This window comes from Salvelinus namaycush, chromosome 14 (genome assembly GCF_016432855.1).
Source record: "Salvelinus namaycush isolate Seneca chromosome 14, SaNama_1.0, whole genome shotgun sequence".
NCBI classification, from domain to species: domain Eukaryota; kingdom Metazoa; phylum Chordata; class Actinopteri; order Salmoniformes; family Salmonidae; genus Salvelinus; species Salvelinus namaycush.
In genome coordinates, this window is record NC_052320.1 from 10068426 (window position 1) to 10088249 (window position 19824).

The 19824-nt window shown below is 44.9% G+C and overlaps 1 protein-coding gene and 1 long non-coding RNA gene across 2 annotated transcripts in view; one reads left to right on the top strand and one right to left on the bottom strand.

Moving 5' to 3' along the window:
* The window catches only part of LOC120059111 (formin-like protein 3), a 77411-nt gene that overhangs the window by 35510 nt on the left and 22077 nt on the right, over positions 1-19824 (bottom strand). The window contains exons 2-3 of the mRNA XM_039007922.1: positions 5085-5168; positions 3221-3378 (exon numbers count right to left, since the gene is read on the bottom strand). Of these exons, the coding sequence (XP_038863850.1) occupies positions 3221-3378; positions 5085-5168 (242 nt within the window). The remainder of the gene's footprint in view (positions 1-3220; positions 3379-5084; positions 5169-19824) is intronic.
* LOC120059112 overlaps positions 1-19824 on the top strand; it is a 61261-nt gene that overhangs the window by 35495 nt on the left and 5942 nt on the right. The gene's annotated exons all lie outside the window — the stretch shown is intronic.

Below are 19824 nucleotides of genomic sequence, written 5' to 3' on the forward strand. Positions count from 1 at the left end.
GATGCTTCTGTCCCCAAAACAAGGAGGGCCTACAGCAGCACCTAGATCTTCTGCACAGATTCTGTCAGACCTGGGCCCTGACAGTAAATCTCAGTAAGACAAAAATAATGATGTTCCAAAAAAGCTCCAGTTCCCAGGACCACAAATACAAATTCCATCTAGACACCGTTGCCCTAGAGCACACAAAAAACTATACATACCTCGGCCTAAACATCAGCGCCAGAGGTAACTTCCACAAAGCTGTGGAAGCTGTGGAAGTTATCTGTTATCTTCTTGCCTTTTTGAATGAACATAAAATTCGACATACCAATTAGGATCTGGCTAACAATACTTGAATCAGATATAGAACCCATTGCCCTTTATGGTTGTAAGGTCTGGGGTCCGCTCACCAACCAAGAATTCACAAAATGGGACAAACACCAAATTGAGACTCTGCATGCAAAATTCTGCAAAAATATCCAGAATTAGGCCGATAAACGCTAATTATCAAAATCCAGAAAAGAGACGTTAAATTCTACAACCACCTAAAAGGAAGCGATTCCCAAACCTTCCATAAAAAAAGCCATCACCTACAGAGAGATGAACCTGGAGAAGAGTCCCCTAAGCAAGCTGGTCCTGGGGCTCTGTTCACAAACACAAACACACCCCACAGAGCCCCAGGACAGCAACACATTTAGACCCAACCAAATCATGAGAAAACAAAAAAGATAATTACTTGACACGTTGGAAAGAATTAACATAAAAACAGAGCAAACTAGAATGCTATTTGGCCCTAAACAGAGAGTACACAGTGGCAGAATACCTGACCACCATGACTGAACCAAATTTAAGGAAAGCTTTGACTATGTACAGACTCAGTGAGCATAGTCTTGCTATTGTTCGAGGTTGCTGTAGGAAGCCCTGGCTCTCAAGAGAAGACAGGCTATGTGCACACTGCCCACAAAATTAGGTCGAAACTGAGCTGCACTTCCTAACTTCTTGCCAAATGTATGACCATGTTAGAGACACATATTTCCCTCAGATTACACAGACCCACAAAGAATTCAAAAACAAATCCAAGTTTGATAAACTCCCGTATCTACTGGGTGAAATACCACAGTGTGCCATCACAGTAGCAAGATGTGTGACCTGTTGCTACAAGAAAAGATCAACCAGTGAAGAACAAACACCATTGTAAATACAACCCATATTTATTTTCTCTTTTGTACTTTAACCATTTGCACATTGTTGCAACACTTGTATGAGTGTAATATTTACTGGTCACTTTTTATTGTTTATTTAACTTTTGTTTATTATCTACTTCACTTGCTTTGGCAATGTAAACATATGTTTCCCATGCCAATAAACCCTCTTAAATTGAAATTTAATTGAGAGAGGTGAGCAAAGAAACAGGGGAAGAGAGAGAAGCAGTGAGATTGGGTGTAGGGAGGAGTAAAGAGCAGGAGGGGGGTGAGTAAAGGGGAGAAGGGGGAGGAGTAAAGGGGAGGAGAAGGAGGCACGCTTGATCAGTTTCCTGTCTACCAGCCCCCCTCCCTCTCTCTCCCCTCGCTTCCCCTCCCTCCCTCTCTCCCCTCGCTTCCCCTCCCTCCCTCTCTCCCCTCCCTCCCTCTCTCCCACTGCTTCCCCTCCCTCCCTCTCTCTTTCTTCCTCCCTTCCCCTCTCTACCTCTCTTCCCCTTTCTCCCATCTCTTGCCCTCCCTCCCCCTTCTTTTCCTGTCCAACCAGATGCTTTTTCAGATTGTTTTGGCAATCTGAGGAATAACATGTCGTAGAGGGGCCAGGATTCGGAGACAAGCAACAAACAGGGCTCTGTTCCACTGACTCTATTCTGCCCACTAAACTACAGCCTCTGTCTGAAAATAGCATCCCTATTCTTTTACTATGTCTTTCTGGGAAAAACTTTAGAACACAAGACTTGTATTGATGAGGTAAAGATGTAATAGGTCTTACTCTTGGAGCCACGCCCTGAATACAATGACAGATCACAAATCATCTTTTAGTTTGATTTAAAGGACATCTCTAACTCACACCCATCAGAGGTACAGTAAGTATCTGTCTGATGTCTGATTAGGACAGTTAAACAGTGTGTTAGGATGACAGAGAGGAGGGAGGGGCTGAGAGAAGGTTTCTCCAAACTGATTATTTTCGTATGTATGAATTTGTGTACGTGTGCGTATGTGCGCGTGCCTGCCTGCATGTGTGTGTGTCCGTGCTGCATGTCCGTGCGTGCTTGCACGTGTGTGTGTTTTTCACAGGGTTCATCGTTGGTCGGCCATGCTTCCTGTCCCTCTGGTGTACACAACTAAGCTTCCTTTCCTAGCAGTACAGTACAATGACTACCATCTGAGCATTGTGAAGAGGAGAACTGGGGAGACTGGGGAGACTGGGGAGGCTGGGGAGGCTGGGGAGACTGGGGAGGCTGGGGAGGCTGGGGAGACTGGGGAGACTGGGGAGGCTGGGGAGACTGGGGAGACTGTGGAGGCTGGGGAGGCTGGGGGAGACTGGGGAGGCTGGGGAGGCTGGGGAGACTGGGGAGACTGGGGAGACTGTGGAGGCTGGGGAGGCTGGGGGAGACTGGGGAGGCTGGGGGGACTGGGGAGGCTGGGTAGACTGGGGAGGCTGGGGGAGGCTGGGGAGACTGGGGAGGCTGGAGAGGCTGGGGAGGCTGGGGGAGACTGGGGAGGCTGGGGAGGCTGGGGGGGACTGGGGAGGCTGGGGAGGCTGGGGAGGCTGGGTAGACTGGGGAGGCTGGGGGAGACTGGGGAGGCTGGGGAGACTGGGGAGGCTGGCAGGACAAAACAATAGGAATTAAAAGTGATCTGTGTGCCAGAGCTTATGTCGATCAGGGCAGCAGGAAAACAAGCTGTAGGTCCCTTGGACAGGAAGAGGAAGAGGACAGAAAGGCCCTTTATTTCTTAAAGGGGAAAAGAACGGTCATTCTGAAAGAGGAGATCATGGAATTGTTTCTTAAAGGGGATAATAATAATGGAGATAATTTCCAATCAGCCTTCATTTCCGTAGTAGCCAGTATTCTTCTAGCTGTCCCCCGCCCCAGGAGTAACATTATAGCACTACATTGAGGAATTAGGACAAGTCACATCAATCTCTGGTGAATATCATGTAAAAAGAGACTGTAGTGTTGGTGATCTAATGTACTCTGACTCTCATTGAAGAGAAGAGAAAAGAAGAGGAGAGGAGAGGGTGGAGAATAGATCATCACCCTATGTGATTGGTCCTCAGTGATATCTCCAGTTCCCTCAGAACCTTAGTGGATTCCTGGACCCGCCTTCGGAACTTCTTGCGTGTGACTCCTGGGTCTAAGTAGCCCCGTAGCTTTGAGATGTAGGTGTGGGGAGGGTTCTTCACCTGAAACCGTTCCTAATATAACACACCGGGAAGAGGGAGGACAGAGTGAGCAGTGCAACATAAAAGGTTTCTAATCATCATGAAGTGAAAACTAAACCTACACTGGAAAAATACATGTTTCTATCAAACCTATTAGCATTGCTTCATAGCTATTGGTTTCTGAATAGACTAGACGTGTGGGTTTGTAGAGGTGGAGTTGTGGGCTTGTAGAGGTGTAGTTGTGGGCTTGTAGAGGTGTAGTTGTGGGTTTGTAGAGGTGTAGTTGTGGGTTTGTAGAGGTGTAGTTGTGGGTTTGTAGAAGTGTAGTTGTGGGCTTGTAGCGGTGTAGTTGTGGGTTTGTAGAGGTGTAGTTGTGGGCTTGTAGAGGTGTAGTTGTGGGTTTGTAGAAGTGTAGTTGTGGGTTTGTAGAGGTGTAGGTGTGGGTTTGTAGAGGTGTAGTTGTGGGTTTGTAGAAGTGTAAGTGTGGGTGTGGGTTTGTAGAGGTGTAGTTGTGGGTTTGTAGAGGTGTAGATGTGGGTTTGTAGAGGTGTAGTTGTGGGTTTGTAGAGGTGTAGTTGTGGGTTTGTAGAGGTGTAGTTGTGGGTTTGTAGAGGTGTAGGTGTGGGTTTGTATAGGTGTAGGTGTGGGTTTGTATAGGTGTAGTTGTGGGTTTGTAGAGGTGTAGGTGTGGGTTTGTAGAGGTGTAGTTGTGGGTTTGTAGATGTGTAGTTGTGGGTTTGTAGATGTGTAGTTGTGGGCTTGTAGAGGTGTAGTTGTGGGTTTGTAGAGGTGTAGTTGTGGGTTTGTAGATGTGTAGTTGTGGGTTTGTAGAGGTGTAGTTGTGGGTTTGTAGAGGTGTAGTTGTGGGTTTGTAGAGGTGTAGTTGTGGGTTTGTAGAGGTGTAGTTGTGGGTTTGTAGAGGTGTAGTTGTGGGTTTGTAGAGGTGTAGTTGTGGGTTTGTAGAGGTGTAGTTGTGGGTTTGTAGATGTGTAGTTGTGGGTTTGTAGATGTGTAGTTGTGGGTTTGTAGATGTGTAGTTGTGGGTTTGTAGAGGTGTAGTTGTGGGTTTGTAGATGTGTAGTTGTGGGTTTGTAGATGTGTAGTTGTGGGTTTGTAGATGTGTAGTTGTGGGTTTGTAGAGGTGTAGGTGTGGGTTTGTAGAGGTGTAGTTGTGGGTTTGTAGAGGTGTAGTTGTGGGTTTGTAGAGGTGTAGTTGTGGGTTTGTAGAAGTGTAAGTGTGGGTGTGGGTTTGTAGAGGTGTAGATGTGGGTTTGTAGAGGTGTAGTTGTGGGTTTGTAGAGGTGTAGGTGTGGGTTTGTATAGGTGTAGTTGTGGGTTTGTAGAGATGTAGGTGTGGGTTTGTAGAGGTGTAGTTGTGGGTTTGTAGATGTGTAGTTGTGGGCTTGTAGAGGTGTAGGTGTGGGTTTGTAGAGGTGTAGTTGTAGGTTTGTAGAGGTGTAGTTGTGGGTTTGTAGAGGTGTGGGTGTGGGTTTGTAGAGGTGTAGTTGTGGGTTTGTAGAGGTGTAGGTGTGGGTTTGTAGAGGTGTAGTTGTGGGTTTGTAGAGGTGTAGTTGTGGGTTTGTAGAGGTGTAGTTGTGGGATTGTAGAGGTGTAGGTGTGGGTTTGTAGAGGTGTAGGTGTGGGTTTGTAGAGGTGTAGTTGTGGGCTTGTAGAGGTGTAGGTGTGGGATTGTTCACTTGTAGTAACCTACATGTGTTGTGGTATTTAAAGGAGTTTACCTGGTCACAGATGAGGTCCCATTTCTTGTCATTATCATACTGTCTGAGGAGTCTGGCTTTGTCAGGAGGAAGGTTCATGGAATTCTGAAAATACAAGACAAGATTTCATCAGTCACACCCCAATGCAATATCAGTGCAGACAGCTTTGTTGAACCATTCATTGACAATTTCATCATAATTCATAATTTCATGACCGATCCAGAGCTGACGACCCTGCCTCAGTATATTGTGTTGTTTGAGGCAAGTTTAGTGTCTTTTAGGCCCTTGGACGGGTCAACACGTCCTGTCCCGAATCCTGGGCAGTGACACAGGCATATGATCTCCCTTCCTGTTGACTTGAGCTCATCCAAAACCCTCAATTGTGTCCCAAATGGCATCCTATTCTCTATATAGTGCACTACTTTAGACCAGAGCCCTATGGGCCCTATGGAGCCTGGTCAAAAGTAGTGCACTATACAGGGAATAGGGTAGACTTTGGGTTGCAACCCTCCTCTGCGGTTGGTTGCAACAAGCTTCTAGAACTTTCAGTCCGACTACATTGCACTTTTTAACCACATGCTATACGGACTATAGCTTCTCTGTCTGTCTATCAGAGAGGAATATTACTACCATCTTATGACTGTCACTTATCAAGCAATAAAAACACAACATGAGAACTGCGAGCCACAGGACAGGCAACATCACAGTTTTACTACTATGGCTCAAATGAGGTCATTCAACAGGACTGCTCTAGTCTCATTTGTTGTTTACGTGTGTGTGTGTGTGTGTGTGTGTGTGTGTGTGTGTGTGTGTGTGTGTGTGTGTGTGTGTGTGTGTGTGTGTGTGTGTGTGTGTGTGTGTGTGTGTGTGTGTGTGTGTGTGTGTGTGTGTGTGCTCTGTTTTCTCAGTCAGCCTCAGACTCGGGACCCCCCCATTTTACTCCCACATAAAGAGCCCCCGCAGCCTCGACACACATACATGCGGTCACGCAAGCAAACAAGCATGCGCGTACAATCACACACGCACCAATACACACACACACACAAAGACACGCACACCACAAACTGACTGTCAGCTAGATCTCTGTATAACTCACCCCTGGCCTGACCCCTGGCCTCACCCCTGGCCTGACCCCTGGCCTCACCCCTGGCCTCACCCCTGGCCTCACCCCTTGCCTCACCCCTGGCCTCACCCCTGGCCTGACCCCTGGCCTGACCCCTGGCCTGACTCCTGACCTCACCCCTGGCCTCACCCCTGGCCTCACCCCTGGCCTCACGCAGCTCTCCTGCTGACACACACAGGCTAGTTCTCAAATCCTCTTTCCTCTTTCATCTTTCCTTCTTGCATTTTCTCTCCTCGCCTCCTTCTCAAAACACACTGGAGCAGATGAGGTGAGAGACCTCCAGTGCGGTTGAGGAGGCGAGGAGATAGGAGGCGAGGAGATAGGAGGCGAGGAGATAGAGCCACACTATCTGAGCTTTAACAGATGACAACCCAGTCTAGTCATGATCCTCTGGAGCCTTTAACCAGCAGTAGCACCTGTACTGAAACTCACCTTTTAGCTGGGAATGTGTACAAGATGAAATGTACCAACCAACCAATACACCATTCTATTAGTAGCACCAGCATCACCATGTATTATCATGTATTATCGTGTATTATCATGTATTATCATATATTATCATGGCCCATGGACTTCCCTATGCTTTGCTATTCCTATCCCTACAACGATTCATAGCAGTGGAATATCACGTCAAGTGTATTTTTATTTATTTTCCACAGTGCGGTGGGGTGATTGGATCTTTCCATCAGCAGCATGAATCATGTTGGACTGACTGTCTGAGGGGATGAATGAGGACTGTGGCACATTGCTTCTGTGCTGTGGAGTACTGCTGAGGTAGCCTGGAAATCCTGACGTAATCACACTACAGTAGTGAAACAAACATGAAACGGAGGTGAATACAGTCTGGATTTCTAGGCTACTGCTGAGGAAGAGTGCTATTGACTCAGACTTACATAAGATAGCAACTATAATAATTGATCCTTTAAACGTTTACGAAGAACTAGTAACATTTTCTTCCTTTTTTAAAAGAAGAAAAATAATACAAGATTGAAACTGAAACTCCAAAAATTAAGAAAAATCATCCAACCAACAACAACAAAAATCTCTGAGAACTATATTGGTTCCTGGGCCTGACTGACTGTAGAGGCGAGATCAGTCACAATATGTTACATTAGGGCTCTTTGACAAGACATTTCCTTCCAAATGACACCTTATTCACTAGTGAAGGGCTCATAGGGCAAAAGCATTGCACTATATAGGGGATAGAGTGCCATTTTAGACGCAACAAGAAAAAACACAGACGCTGAGCATTCCAGCCTCTGCCTTCCAAAACCCAGAAAAAACACAGACGCTGAGCATTCCAGCCTCTGCCTTCCAAAACACAGAAAAAACACAGCTGAGCATTCCAGCCTCTGCCTTCCAAAACACAGAAAAAACACAGCTGAGCATTCCAGATGTCCAGAATTACGCTACACAAGGAATACGTCCTGTTTATAATGGTTACAAATTTGCTATAAATTCTCTCTCTCACAGTCTCTCTTTCCTCCCCCGCTTGTCTCTCTTGGGGGAGAATGTTATCTACAACACAGTCTCTCTTCTCTCTTTCTCTCTCTCTCTCTCTCTCTTTCTCTCTCTCTTTCTCTCTCTCTTTTGCTCTCTCTTTCTTTCTCTCTCTCTTTCGCTCTCTCTTTCTCTCTCTCTTTCTCTCTCTCTCTCTTTCTCTCTCTCTTTCGCTCTCTCTTTCTTTCTCTCTCTCTTTCTCTCTCTCTCTCTCTTTCTCTCTCTCTCTCTCTCTCTCTCTCTCTCTCTCTCTCTCTCTCTCTCTCTCTCTCTCTCTCTCTCTCTCTCTCTCTCTCTCTCCACTTCAGAAGGTCACACACTGGAGGACTGTTCATGTGTGAGCTGCCTCTCATTTATTCCAAATGTCAGAAACACAGTGGGAAACTGACCACAAAGTTGAATATTCAACACTACTGAAATATGTCTAACTCTCAGACAAAACAAACAAAGCTGATGACACTTGTGGGTTACCAAATCAAATCAAATATTATTAGTCACATGCGCCGCATACAACAGGTGTAGACCTTACAGTGAAATGCTTACTTTCGAGCCCCTAACCAACAATGCAATTTCAAAGAAATACGGATAAGAATAAGAGATAAAAGTAACAAGTAATTAAAGAGCAGCAGTAAAATAACAAAAGCCAGACTATATACAGGGGGGTACCGATACAGAGTCAATGTGCGGGGGCACTGGTTAGTTGAGGTAATATGTACATGTAGGTAGAGTTATTATAGTGACTATGCATAGATGACAACAGAGAGTAGCAGTGGTGTGGGGGGGGGGGGGGGGGGATGCAAATAGTCTGGGTAGCCATTTGACTAGGTGTTCAGGAGTCTTATGGCTTGGGGGTAGAAGCTGTTTAGAAGCCTCTTGGACCTAGACTTGGCACTCCGGTACCACTTGTCGTGCGGTAGCAGAGAGAACAGTCTATGACTAGGGTGGCTAGAGTCTTTGACAAATGTTAGGGCCTTCCTCTGACACCGCCTGGTGTAGAGGTCCTGGATGGCAGGAAGCCTGGTGATGTACTGGGCCGTTCGCACTACCCTCTGTAGTGCCTTGCGGTCGGATGCCGAGCAGTTGCCATACCAAGCAGTCAGGATGCTCTCGATGGTGCAGCTGTAGATCCTTTTGAGGATCTGAGGACCCATGCCAAATATTTTCAGTCTCCTGAGGAGGAATAGGTTTTGTCGTACCCTCTTCACGATTGTCTTGGTGTACTTGGACCATGTTCGTTTGTTGGTGATGTGGACCACAAGGAACTTGAAGCTCTCAACCTGCTCCACTGCAGCCCCGTTGATGAGAATGGGGGCGTGCTTGGTCCTCTTTTTCCTGTAGTCCACAATCCTCTCCTTTGTCTTGATCATGTTGAGGGAGAGGTTGTTGTCCTGGCACCACACGGCCAGGTCTCTGACCTCCTCACTATAGGCTGTCTCGTCGTTGTCGGTGATCAGGCCTACTACTGGCAAATTTAATGATGGTGTTGGAGTCGTGCCTGGCCGTGCAATCATGATGAACAGGGAGTACAGGAGGGGACTAACCACGCACCCCTGAGGGGCCCTTGTGTTGAGGATCAGCGTGGCGGATGTGTTTTTACCTACCCTTAGCCCCTGGGGGCGACCCGTCAGGTCAGGAAGTCCACTAATACAGTAATGTTGTTTACCACTTCTGTCAGCTTCTTTATTTCTTTATTTTTTATTTCACCTTTATTTCACCAGGTGGGCTAGTCGAGAACTATTTCTCATTTACAACTGCGACCTGCCCAAGATAAAGCAAAGCAGTGTGACACAAACAACAACACAGTGTTTCACATGGAATAAACAAACATACAGTCAATAACATAATATAAAAGTCTATATACAGTGTGTGCAAATGAGGTAAGGGAGGTAAGGCAATAAATAGGCCATAGTGGCGAAATAATTACAATTCAGCAATTTAGTAATAGATGTGCAGAAGATGAATGTGCAAGTAGAGATACTGGGGTGCAAAGGAGAAGAAAAAAAATAACAGTATGGGGATGAGGTAGTTGGATGGGCTATTTACAGATGAGCTATGTACAGGTGCAGTGATCTGTGAGCTGCCATGATAGTTGGTGCTTAAAGTTAGATAGGTAGATATGAGTCTCCAGCTTCAGTGATTTTTGCAATTCGTTCCAGTCATTGGCAGCAGAGAACTGGAAGGAAAGGTGGCCAAAGGAGGAATTGGCTTTGGGGGTGACCAGTGAAATATACCTGCTGGAGCGCGTGCTACGGGTGGGTGCTGCTATGGTGACCAGTGAACTGAGATAAGGTGGGGCTTTGCCTAGCAAAGACTTGTAGATGACCAGGAGCCAGTGGGTTTGGCGACAAATATTAAGCGAGGGCCAGCCAACGAGAGCATACAGGTCGCAGTGGTGGGTAGTATATGGGGCTTTGGTGACAAAACGGATGGCACTGTGATAGTCTGCATACAATTTGCTGAGTAGAGTGTTGGAGGCTATTTTGTAAATGACAAGTCAAGGATCGGTAGGATAGTCCGTTTTACAAGGGTATGTTTGGCAGGGAGTACGGGGGGAGTACGTATGGGGGAGTACGTATTGGCCTAGTTGAAGAACGAATTATGTTTGCTAAGTGGGCTACAGCCCAGAATGCATTTGTCTTAGTTTTGCTGCCCAGCTCAGCCCCAGCCCAGCCCCAGCGCAGCCCCAGCCTCAGCCCCAGCCCAGCCCCAGCTCAGCCACAGCCCCAGCCCCAGCCCAGCCCCAGCTCAGCCCCAGCCTTAGCCCCAGTCTCAGCCCAGCCCCAGCGCAGCCCCAGCCTCAGCCCCAGCTCAGCCCCAGCCTCAGCCCCAGCCTCAGCCCAGCCCCGGCTCAGCCCCAGCCCCAGCCCCAGCCCAGCCCCACCTCAGCCCCAGCCCCAGCCTTAGCCCCAGCCCAGCCCAGCCCCAGCCTCAGCTAGCTGCGTAGCTTAAGAAAGAACCTTGGGGCATAATACAGGCATAGTGCAGGGTTCACTACTCCCCTAATCTAATGCTGCTGTCAGAGAGAGGGGGGGCTAGGGACTAGGGAGAGAGAGTTAGGGACTAGGGAGAGAGAGAGAGAGAGAGAGAGAGAGAGAGAGAGAGAGAGAGAGAGAGGTAGGGACTCGGGAGAGAGAGAGAGAGAGAGAGAGAGAGAGAGAGAGAGAGAGAGAGAGAGAGAGAGAGAGAGAGAGAGAGAGAGAGAGGTAGGGACTCGGGAGAGAGAGAGAGAGGGGTAGGGACCAGTGGAGAGAGAGATACAGAGGGGTAGGGACCAGTGGAGAGAGAGATAGAGAGGTAGGGACTAGGGAGAGAGAGAGAGAGAGAGAGAGAGAGGTAGGGACTAGGGAGGTAGGGACTAGGGAGAGAGAGAGAGGTAGGGACTTGACTACGACAGTGTACCTCTTGCCTCTCCAGGCCCTCTGACTGCTGTCTGCAACACACACAGAGACAGAGAAGATGTTTCCCCTCAAGGTAGAATATGATAATTTAGCTAACTTAATTTGACTTTCTACTTCCTGTGTTTACACGAAGAAGCTCTGGAACGTAATTAAGGCAATATTCAATTTTTTTTACTCTTGAACTAATACAATTCCAACATAGTTAGTTCCTCTCCTGAGTGTTATGGAATAAGGAAGGAAAAATACAGTGATGCAGAAAGAAACTCATGTGTTGTGCTCGTCATCGTGCTCATCATCGTGCTTGTCATCCTTCCACTCTGCCCACCACATCTCCCATGCAAACAGCCTGTCTTGTTTGACCTGAGATTGATCGGCCTGCTTGACAAAGGAGTGAATACACAGCTTTGTTTTGATTCTGTGAAGTCAATGCCATTCCCATCCTATGACATTTGAGCAATTTTTTTCCAACAGCATATTGCAGGACAGTAGCCAGTGGGCAGGGATAATATGTATCCCATTGATCCCAGGCACACAGGGCCTGGTAACAACACTGCCCTAATTCACCACACATCTAACATTTATTATCATAGCCTGGGCCAGATCTGTTTGTGCTGTCTTGCCAATGATAGGAGTTAGCAGGACAGCACAAACAGGTCTGTGGCCAGGCTTTTTTTATCATCATCTATGGGCCACCCTGACCAGCTATAGCAGTTCTATTATCACCAGAAGAGTTTCACTAATGATTAGGCTTCCATTGTAATCATGAGTGAGAAGAGAAAGAGGTGTCAGGATGAGGAGGCAGCAGAGAGAGATTGAGAGAGGAGACAGAGACAGAAAAAGAGAAAGAAAGAAAGAGAGAGTCCCAGGTCAGGACCAGCCAAGTACCACAGAGATTCAGCACGCAGCACAGACATCATAATCACCAGGGAACAGGGACTTCATTTGCCCTATACACCTTCTCCTGCCCTATGAGTCCAGCCAGTTCTCTAGCTGAGTTGTCTCACTGAGTTCCACTTATCCTATAGTTCAGTTTATGGCCTGCAAAGCAGCTAGAGTAGCAGCATTGTCTGAGCCAGACCATCCCATCGAGCAGGAGCCTCCTGTTTCTGGAGTGTGAGGCAGCTTGACGTTCAACTACACCCCCTGGACAGGACGCTAGTCTACTGCAGGGCCTTCAAGCAGCCAGAAGCTCCCAAATGAACTACCGAGAGAAACGTGGAGGACCAACAGGATGTTTCACAAGCTCTTTACTTTCCCACAGATCCAACCCCTACTAAGGGATATGGGTTAACACAGGACAGATATACTGTACAAAATTAGACCATGAGTCATAGACAGCTTTCCAAATGGCACCCTATTCCCTACATAGTGCACTACTTTTGACCTGGGCCCAAAGGGAATAAGGTGCCATTTGGGACACATACGTAGTCTCACAAAACCAACAGTTTAGTACTACGGTCCTATCAACAGTTTAGTACTACGGTCCTATCAACAGTTTAGTACTACGGTCCTATCAACAGTTTAGTACTACGGTCCTATCAACAGTTTAGTACTACGGTCCTATCAACAGTTTAGTACTACGGTCCTATCAACAGTTTAGTACTACGGTCCTATCAACAGTTTAGTACTACGGTCCTATCAACAGTTTAGTACTACGGTCCTATCAACAGTTTAGTACTACGGTCCTATCAACAGTTTAGTACTACGGTCCTATCAACAGTTTAGTACTACAGTCCTATCAACAGAGCTTCCTCCCATAGTCCCATGTTCTACTGAAATAACACTGGAAAAACAGAGATGTGTATTCCTGGAGCTGGAGGACTCTAGTTTGTTTTGTTTGATTGTGTTTCTAGTTGGTGTCCAGATATCACACATCAGTTTATTTCATCAAGATCTCTGTGGTATAGTCTCAAATACAGACAAGCCCAATAAAGAGCTCTCTGTTCGGGTAAAAACCAATGTCAACTCAGAAGCTATTAAGCAAATGAATACATAGTGGGTGGGATTGTCTCTCTGTTTGAAATCCATAGGCTGACTAAGATTGAATGTGATGCATCTTCAAAACATAGAAAGCTAGATCCCAGTCACAGAGCCAAACTGATGAAATCCCCTTTTCTCAAATTGCTGAGAACTGCAATGTAGTTTGAACACTAGACACTACTTCTAAGAATCTGTCTACTAGATTAAAAGTATGCATGGAAACAGATGAAACTGTATCTGTCCCTTTCTACTTCACCCTGTCTACCATTTGATGTGCTGAACAGACGCCAGATGTTGTCATCACTCTTTCTAAAGAGAGGAAAGAGAGAGGGATGGTGACGGCAGAGGAGCTATCCATGTGGCAGCCCAGACACAGACAAACACAGAAACCTCCTTTATACCTGGTGCAAACATGCATCCTTTGTCCTGATCTTGTCCACATTCTGATTGTGCTCACATTTCCAGACACGCGTCTTCACATAATATTGAGTTATCTATTTTAAGAAACATATTGATGCCATATGGTGTCACCTGTTAATGATTTTAGAGGGTGATAAAATAATGATTTAAATGGTTTCACTGTCCAGATCCATCTACACTTGATTGATATCCAGACAGAATCTGTGCCTGACTACCTCCGGAGGTGGTCAGGAAGGTCTGATCACAATCAGATCCCAATGTGTCTTTTAATCATCTACACCTATCAAAAGATGTGAGCACAACCAGGTTTAAACGGGGCTAGAGAGTGAGCCCAAGACAGACACTCCTGACCATCTAACCATCAGAGAAGGACTCTTGCAGACAAGACCTGATGTGTTTTTATGACACAATAAAAAATGAAAAAATCACACATGGCATTTAGCAGACACTTTTATCCAAAGCAAGTCACAGTCATGTACACATACATATGGGTGGCCCCTGGGACTGAACCCACAATCCTAGGGTTGCAAGCATCATTCTCTACCAACTGGGCCATACAGGACCACTTAAAATTATAGTTTATTTTGTATTTTTCCTTTATTTAACTAGAAAGGTCAGTTAAGAACAAATTATTATATTCAATGACGGCCTAGGAACAGTGGGTTAACTGCCTTGTTCAGGGGCAGAACAACATATTTTTATCTTGTCAGCTCGGGGATTCGATCTTGCAACCTCTCGGTTACTAGTCCAAAACTCTAACAACTAGGATACCTGCCACCCCATGACTTGCAGAGTACAGTATATGTGGTCTCCCTCTCTGCCGACTGGTGACTTTCCCTTTAAAAGCGATCCCACTGTGAGAAACACTCGCATAAACTGTGTATGACAACACTTAAAAAATGGAGAGAAACTCTAGGCTGGCCAATAGAGGAGGAGATAGGCTTAGTCCTGAAACACTTTAATAAAGGGTTTTGTCTGGTAAAGATGGAAAGCCTCTTCCTGTTGATCCGCAGCAGAAACTAGATCCAGGAAGGATCCAAGACTGAGACGGCAAAGAAAACAATGTGAATATGGCTCTGGACTCCTGGGTTTTGTTTAGCCATTTCAACTGAGCACATCTACAAAGAAAACCCTATATATTAAGCTTTGGCGGTGAACCAGTATTAGTGACGTCTGGATTTGACTCAAGATAAACATCCTCCCCCATTAAATAACAAATGGGAGAAGACTCCTATGCCCTCCTCATGGCAGGACAGCCTCCTACCCCTATCCCCCCTCTCTCCTTCACCACTCCCTCTCTACCTCCTCCATCTCTCTCTTAAAACTTCTTATGGCTGCAAGGGAAAGTATTGAGTAGCCAGTGAAATCGTGCCCATTTCAAACGGCCTCGTACTCAATTCTTGCTCGTACAATATGGATATTATTATTATTATTATTGGATAGAAAACACTCTCTAGTTTCTAAAACCGTTGGAATTATTTCTCTGAGTGAAACAGAACTCATTTGGCAGCACTTTCCCTGACCAGGAAGTAGAATGTCAGAAATATATGCTCTGTTCAACTTCCTGCCTATACATGGTCATGACACGTAGGAGTCTACGTACACTCCATACGCCTTCCTCTGGGTGTCAAGATGATGTGAGAGAAGAAATTTTGTGTTTATCTTGGTCTGGGGTGGAATAAAAGCTATTTCTTTGACGTGACCGTCCACTTCCGGTACTCTGAAGCGCGCGACTTGGAAGTGGGATTGCCTTCTGTTTTGCTGCCGTAATGGACGACAACTATCTCCGGCTCGGATTTTATTGGATACATGTGACCATATCATCGTAATGTATGTTTTTTCAATATAGTTTAATCAGATTATTGAAATTTTTTCGGGAGTTTTGTCGTGTTCCGTTCTCTGACTGTGTTTACGTTGGAGAGATCCGTGCCACTCGGCTAGTGCCCATGCTAAATGAAGAGGGAAATTTGCCGTTCTGAATCCAAACAACGACTCATCTGGACAAAGGACACCTTGTTCAACATTCTGATGAAAGATCAGCAAAAGTAAGACCCAATTTATGATGTTATTTCATATATCTGTCGTGCATGTGAACTGGTCGTGGGCGCCCAAGTGTTTCTGGCTATTGTGGCTACGCTAATATAGCGCTACATTTTGTTTTCGCTGTAAAACATTTAATAAATCGGAAATATTGTCTGGAATCACAAGATGCCTGTCTTTCAATTGCTGCACACTATGTATTTTTCAGAAATGTTTTATGATGAGTAATTAGGTATTTGACGTTGGTGTCTGTAAATATTATGGCTGCTTTCGGTGCAATTTCTGATTGTAGCTGAAATGTAAACTATGATTTATACCTGAAATATGCAAATTTTTCGAACAAAACATATGCTATACATAAATATGTTATCAGACTGTCATCTGATGAAGTTTTTTCTTGGTTAGTGGCTATTTATTTCTTTATTTGGTCGGATTTGTGATAGCTAGTGATGGAGTAAGAAACTGATGGAGTTAGAAAAGTGGTGTCTTTTGCTAACGTGGTTAGCTAATAGATTTACATATTTTGTCTTCCCTGTAAAACATTTTAAAAATCGGACATGTTGGCTTGATTCACAAGATGTGTACCTTTCATATGCTGTATTGGACTTGTTAATGTGTGAAAGTTAAATATTTTTAAAAAATATCTTTTGAATTTCGCGCCCTGCACTTGAGCTGGATGTTGTCATAAGTGTACCGGTGTCGGGCTGCAGCCCTAACAGGTTAATTCCCCTCTCCTCTACCTTGCCTCCCTTCTCTTCTACCTGTACCCTCTCTCCCACTCCCTGTCTCCCCTCTCCCACTCCCCCCACCCCTCAGCTGTCACCATCATTGTCATGGGACCAGGGGAACTTCCTTGGCTGTTCAGTAAATAATACAGCCTTGAGTCGTGTCTGTGTGTGCGTGTGTGCAAGTGGGTGTTTTCCAAAGATAGTGTCACTGTTTTGGTGCTCTCGGGTAGAAGATCTATTGAATTGATTGAAGAGAAAGGCAGAGCAAGAGAGAGAGAGAAAACGCTGCCCCTCTTTCTCTGGCTGACATTTGATCTGCCGGGCACTCTTCACAAGGTAACTCGAGGTAACCCGAAGCAGGCAGTCATAACAAAGACCAGCAGAGCCAGAGCCATCAAATCAAATCAAAATCAAATCAACGATACAGTGAAATGCTTACTTACAAGCCCTTAACCAACAATGCAGTTTTAAGAAAAATAATTGTTAACCTCTTTGGGCTGCAGGGGCAGTATTGAGTAGCCTGGATAAAAGGTGCCCATTTCAAACGGCCTCGTACTCAATTCTTGCTCGTACAATATGCATATTATTATTACTATTGGATAGAAAACACTCTCTAGTTTCTAAAACCGTTTGAATTATATCTGTGAGTAAAACAGAACTCATTTTGCAGCAAACTTCCTGACAGAAAGTGGAAAATCTGAAATCGATGCTCTGTTCTAGGGCCTGCCTATAAATGTGCTTGATATTTATTAGTATACATGTACTTCATACGCCTTCCACTAGATGTCAACAGGCAGTGAGAGAAGAAATGGAGTGTATAACATGATCTGAGGTCGAATAAAAGCTCTTGGCATGACGTGACCCCAATTTCCTGTTTTCTGGAACGCGCGAGAAGTGACCTGGTATTGCCTTCTGTAAAGCTGTCGTTATAGACGACTAATATCTCCGGCTTTGATTCTATTTGATACATGTGACAATATCATCGTAAAGTATGTTTTTTCAATATAGTTTTATTAGATTATTGAATTTTTTTTGGGACGTTAGGCGTGTTGCTTTGTCTGCGTATGTTCAGGAAGGAGAGCTTCGCGCCACTTTGCTAGCTTTCCGTGCTAATTGACTGGAGAAGAGGACATTCTAAATCCAAACAACGATTGTTCTGGACAAAGGACCCCTTGTACAACATTCTGATGGAAGATCATCAAAAGTAGGACCCATTTTATGATGCTATTTCATATATCTGTCGAACGTGTGAACTAGTAGTTTGCGCCCAGATTTTGGGCACGCTCTCGCCATAACGTAAACTGCATGTCGTAATGAAGTTATTTTTAGAATTCTAACACGGCGATTGCATTAAGAACTAGTGTATCTATCATTTCCTATACAACATGTATTTTTTAGTAATGTTTATGAATAGTTATTTGGTCAGAATATGTGAGTGTCAGAAAAATATCCGGACTTGTGGGAAAAATATGCTACGTTAGCACAATGTATAACCACTGATTTCAGCTCTAAATATGCACATTTTCGAACAAAACATAAGTGTATGTATAACCTGATGTTATAGGACTGTCATCTGATGAAGCTTATCAAGGTTAGTCAAAAATTATATATATTTTGCTGGTTTGTTACGATCGCTAACTTTTGCTGCTGGTGAACGGCTTGTGTTTCTGGCTATTGTGGTAAGCTAATATAATGCTATATTGTGTTTTCGCTGTAAAACACTTAAGAAATCGGAAATATTGGCTGGAATCACAAGATGCCTGTCTTTCATTTGCTGTACACCATGTATTTTTCAGAAATGTTTTATGATGAGTATTTAGGTATTTGACGTTGGTGTCTGTAATTACTCTGGCTGCTTCGGTGCTATTTCTGACGGTAGCTGTGATGGTAGCTGCAATGTAAAACTGATTTATAGCTCAAATATGCAAATTTTTCGAACAAAACATAGATTTATTGAATAACATGTTATAAGACTGTCATCTGATGAAGTTGTTTCTTGGTTAGTTTGGTTGGTTCTTGGTTAGTTAGGTTGGTTTTGTGCATGCTACCTGTGCTGTGAAAAATGTCTGTCCTTTTTTGTATTTGGTGGTGAGCTAACATAAATATACGTGGTGTTTTCGCTGTAAAACATTTAAAAAATCGGACATGTTGTCACGATCGTCTTGACGTGGAAGAGAGGACCAGAACGCAGCGTGTGAAAAATACATTCTTTTTAATTATAACGACGAAACAAAAACAACAAACTGACGATCGTGAAGCTATTTAAACAAATCGTGCTGACACTAACCACTACACAATGACATAGACAATTACCCACAACAGCCCAATGCCTATGGCTGCCTTAAATATGGCTCCCAATCAGAGACAAATGAATGACAGCTGTCTCTGATTGAGAACCATTCAGGCAACCATAGACATACCTAGAAACCTACACTCAACAATAACCCATACACTCTAACAAAACCCCCTAGACACTACAACCACCCAAGACAAGACAAAAACACAAACATCCCCCCTGTCACACCCTGACCTAACCAAAATATTACAGAAAATAAAGATAACTAAGGCCAGGGCGTGACACATGTTGGCTGGATTCACAAGATGTTTATCTTTCATTTGCTGTATTTGACTTGTTAATGTGTGAAAGTTAAATATTTCTAAAAAATATATTTTGAATTTCGCGCCCTGCACTTCAAGTGGCTGTTGTCATATTGTGCCCGGCTTCGGGCTTGCAGCCCAAAGAAGTTAGGAAAGTATTTTCGAACAAACTAGACGACCAGTTCTTTTAGCCTTTAGCCGTACTCTTATCCTACTCCTCCTCTGCTCCTCTGGTGACGTAGAGGTTAACCCAGGCCCTGCAGCCCCCAGCATCACTCCCATTCCCCAGGCACTCTCATTTGTTGACTTCTGTAACCATAAAAGCATTGGTTTCATGCATGTTAACATTAGAAGCCTCCTCCCTAAGTTTATTTTATTCACTGCTTTAGCACACTCCGCCAACCCGGATGTCCTAGCTGTGTCTGAATCCTGGCTTAGGAAGGCCACCAAAAATCCTGAAATTTCCATCCCTAACTATAACATTTTCGACAAGATAGAACTGTCAAAGGGGGCGGAGTTGCAATCTACTGCATAGATAGCCTGCAGAGTTCAGTCATACTATCCAGGTCTGTGGCCAAACAATTCGAGCTTCTACTTTTAAAAATCCAACTTTCCAGAAACAAGTCTCTCACCGTTGCCGCTTGTTATAGACCCCCCTTGGCCCCCAGTTGTGCCCTGGACACCATATGTGAATTGATCGTCCCCCATCTATCTTCAGAGTTTGTGCTGTTAGGTGACCTAAACTGGGACATGCTTAACACCCCGGCCGTCCTACAATCTAAGCTAGATGCCTTCAATCTCACACAAATCATCAAGGAACCTACCAGGTACAACCCTAAATCCGTAACCATGGGCACCCTCTAAGATATCATCCTGACCAACATGCCCTCTAAGTACACCTCTGCTGTCTTCAACCAGGATCTCATCTCTGTGGTCAAACAACCACCCCTCATCAATGTCAAACGCTCCATAAA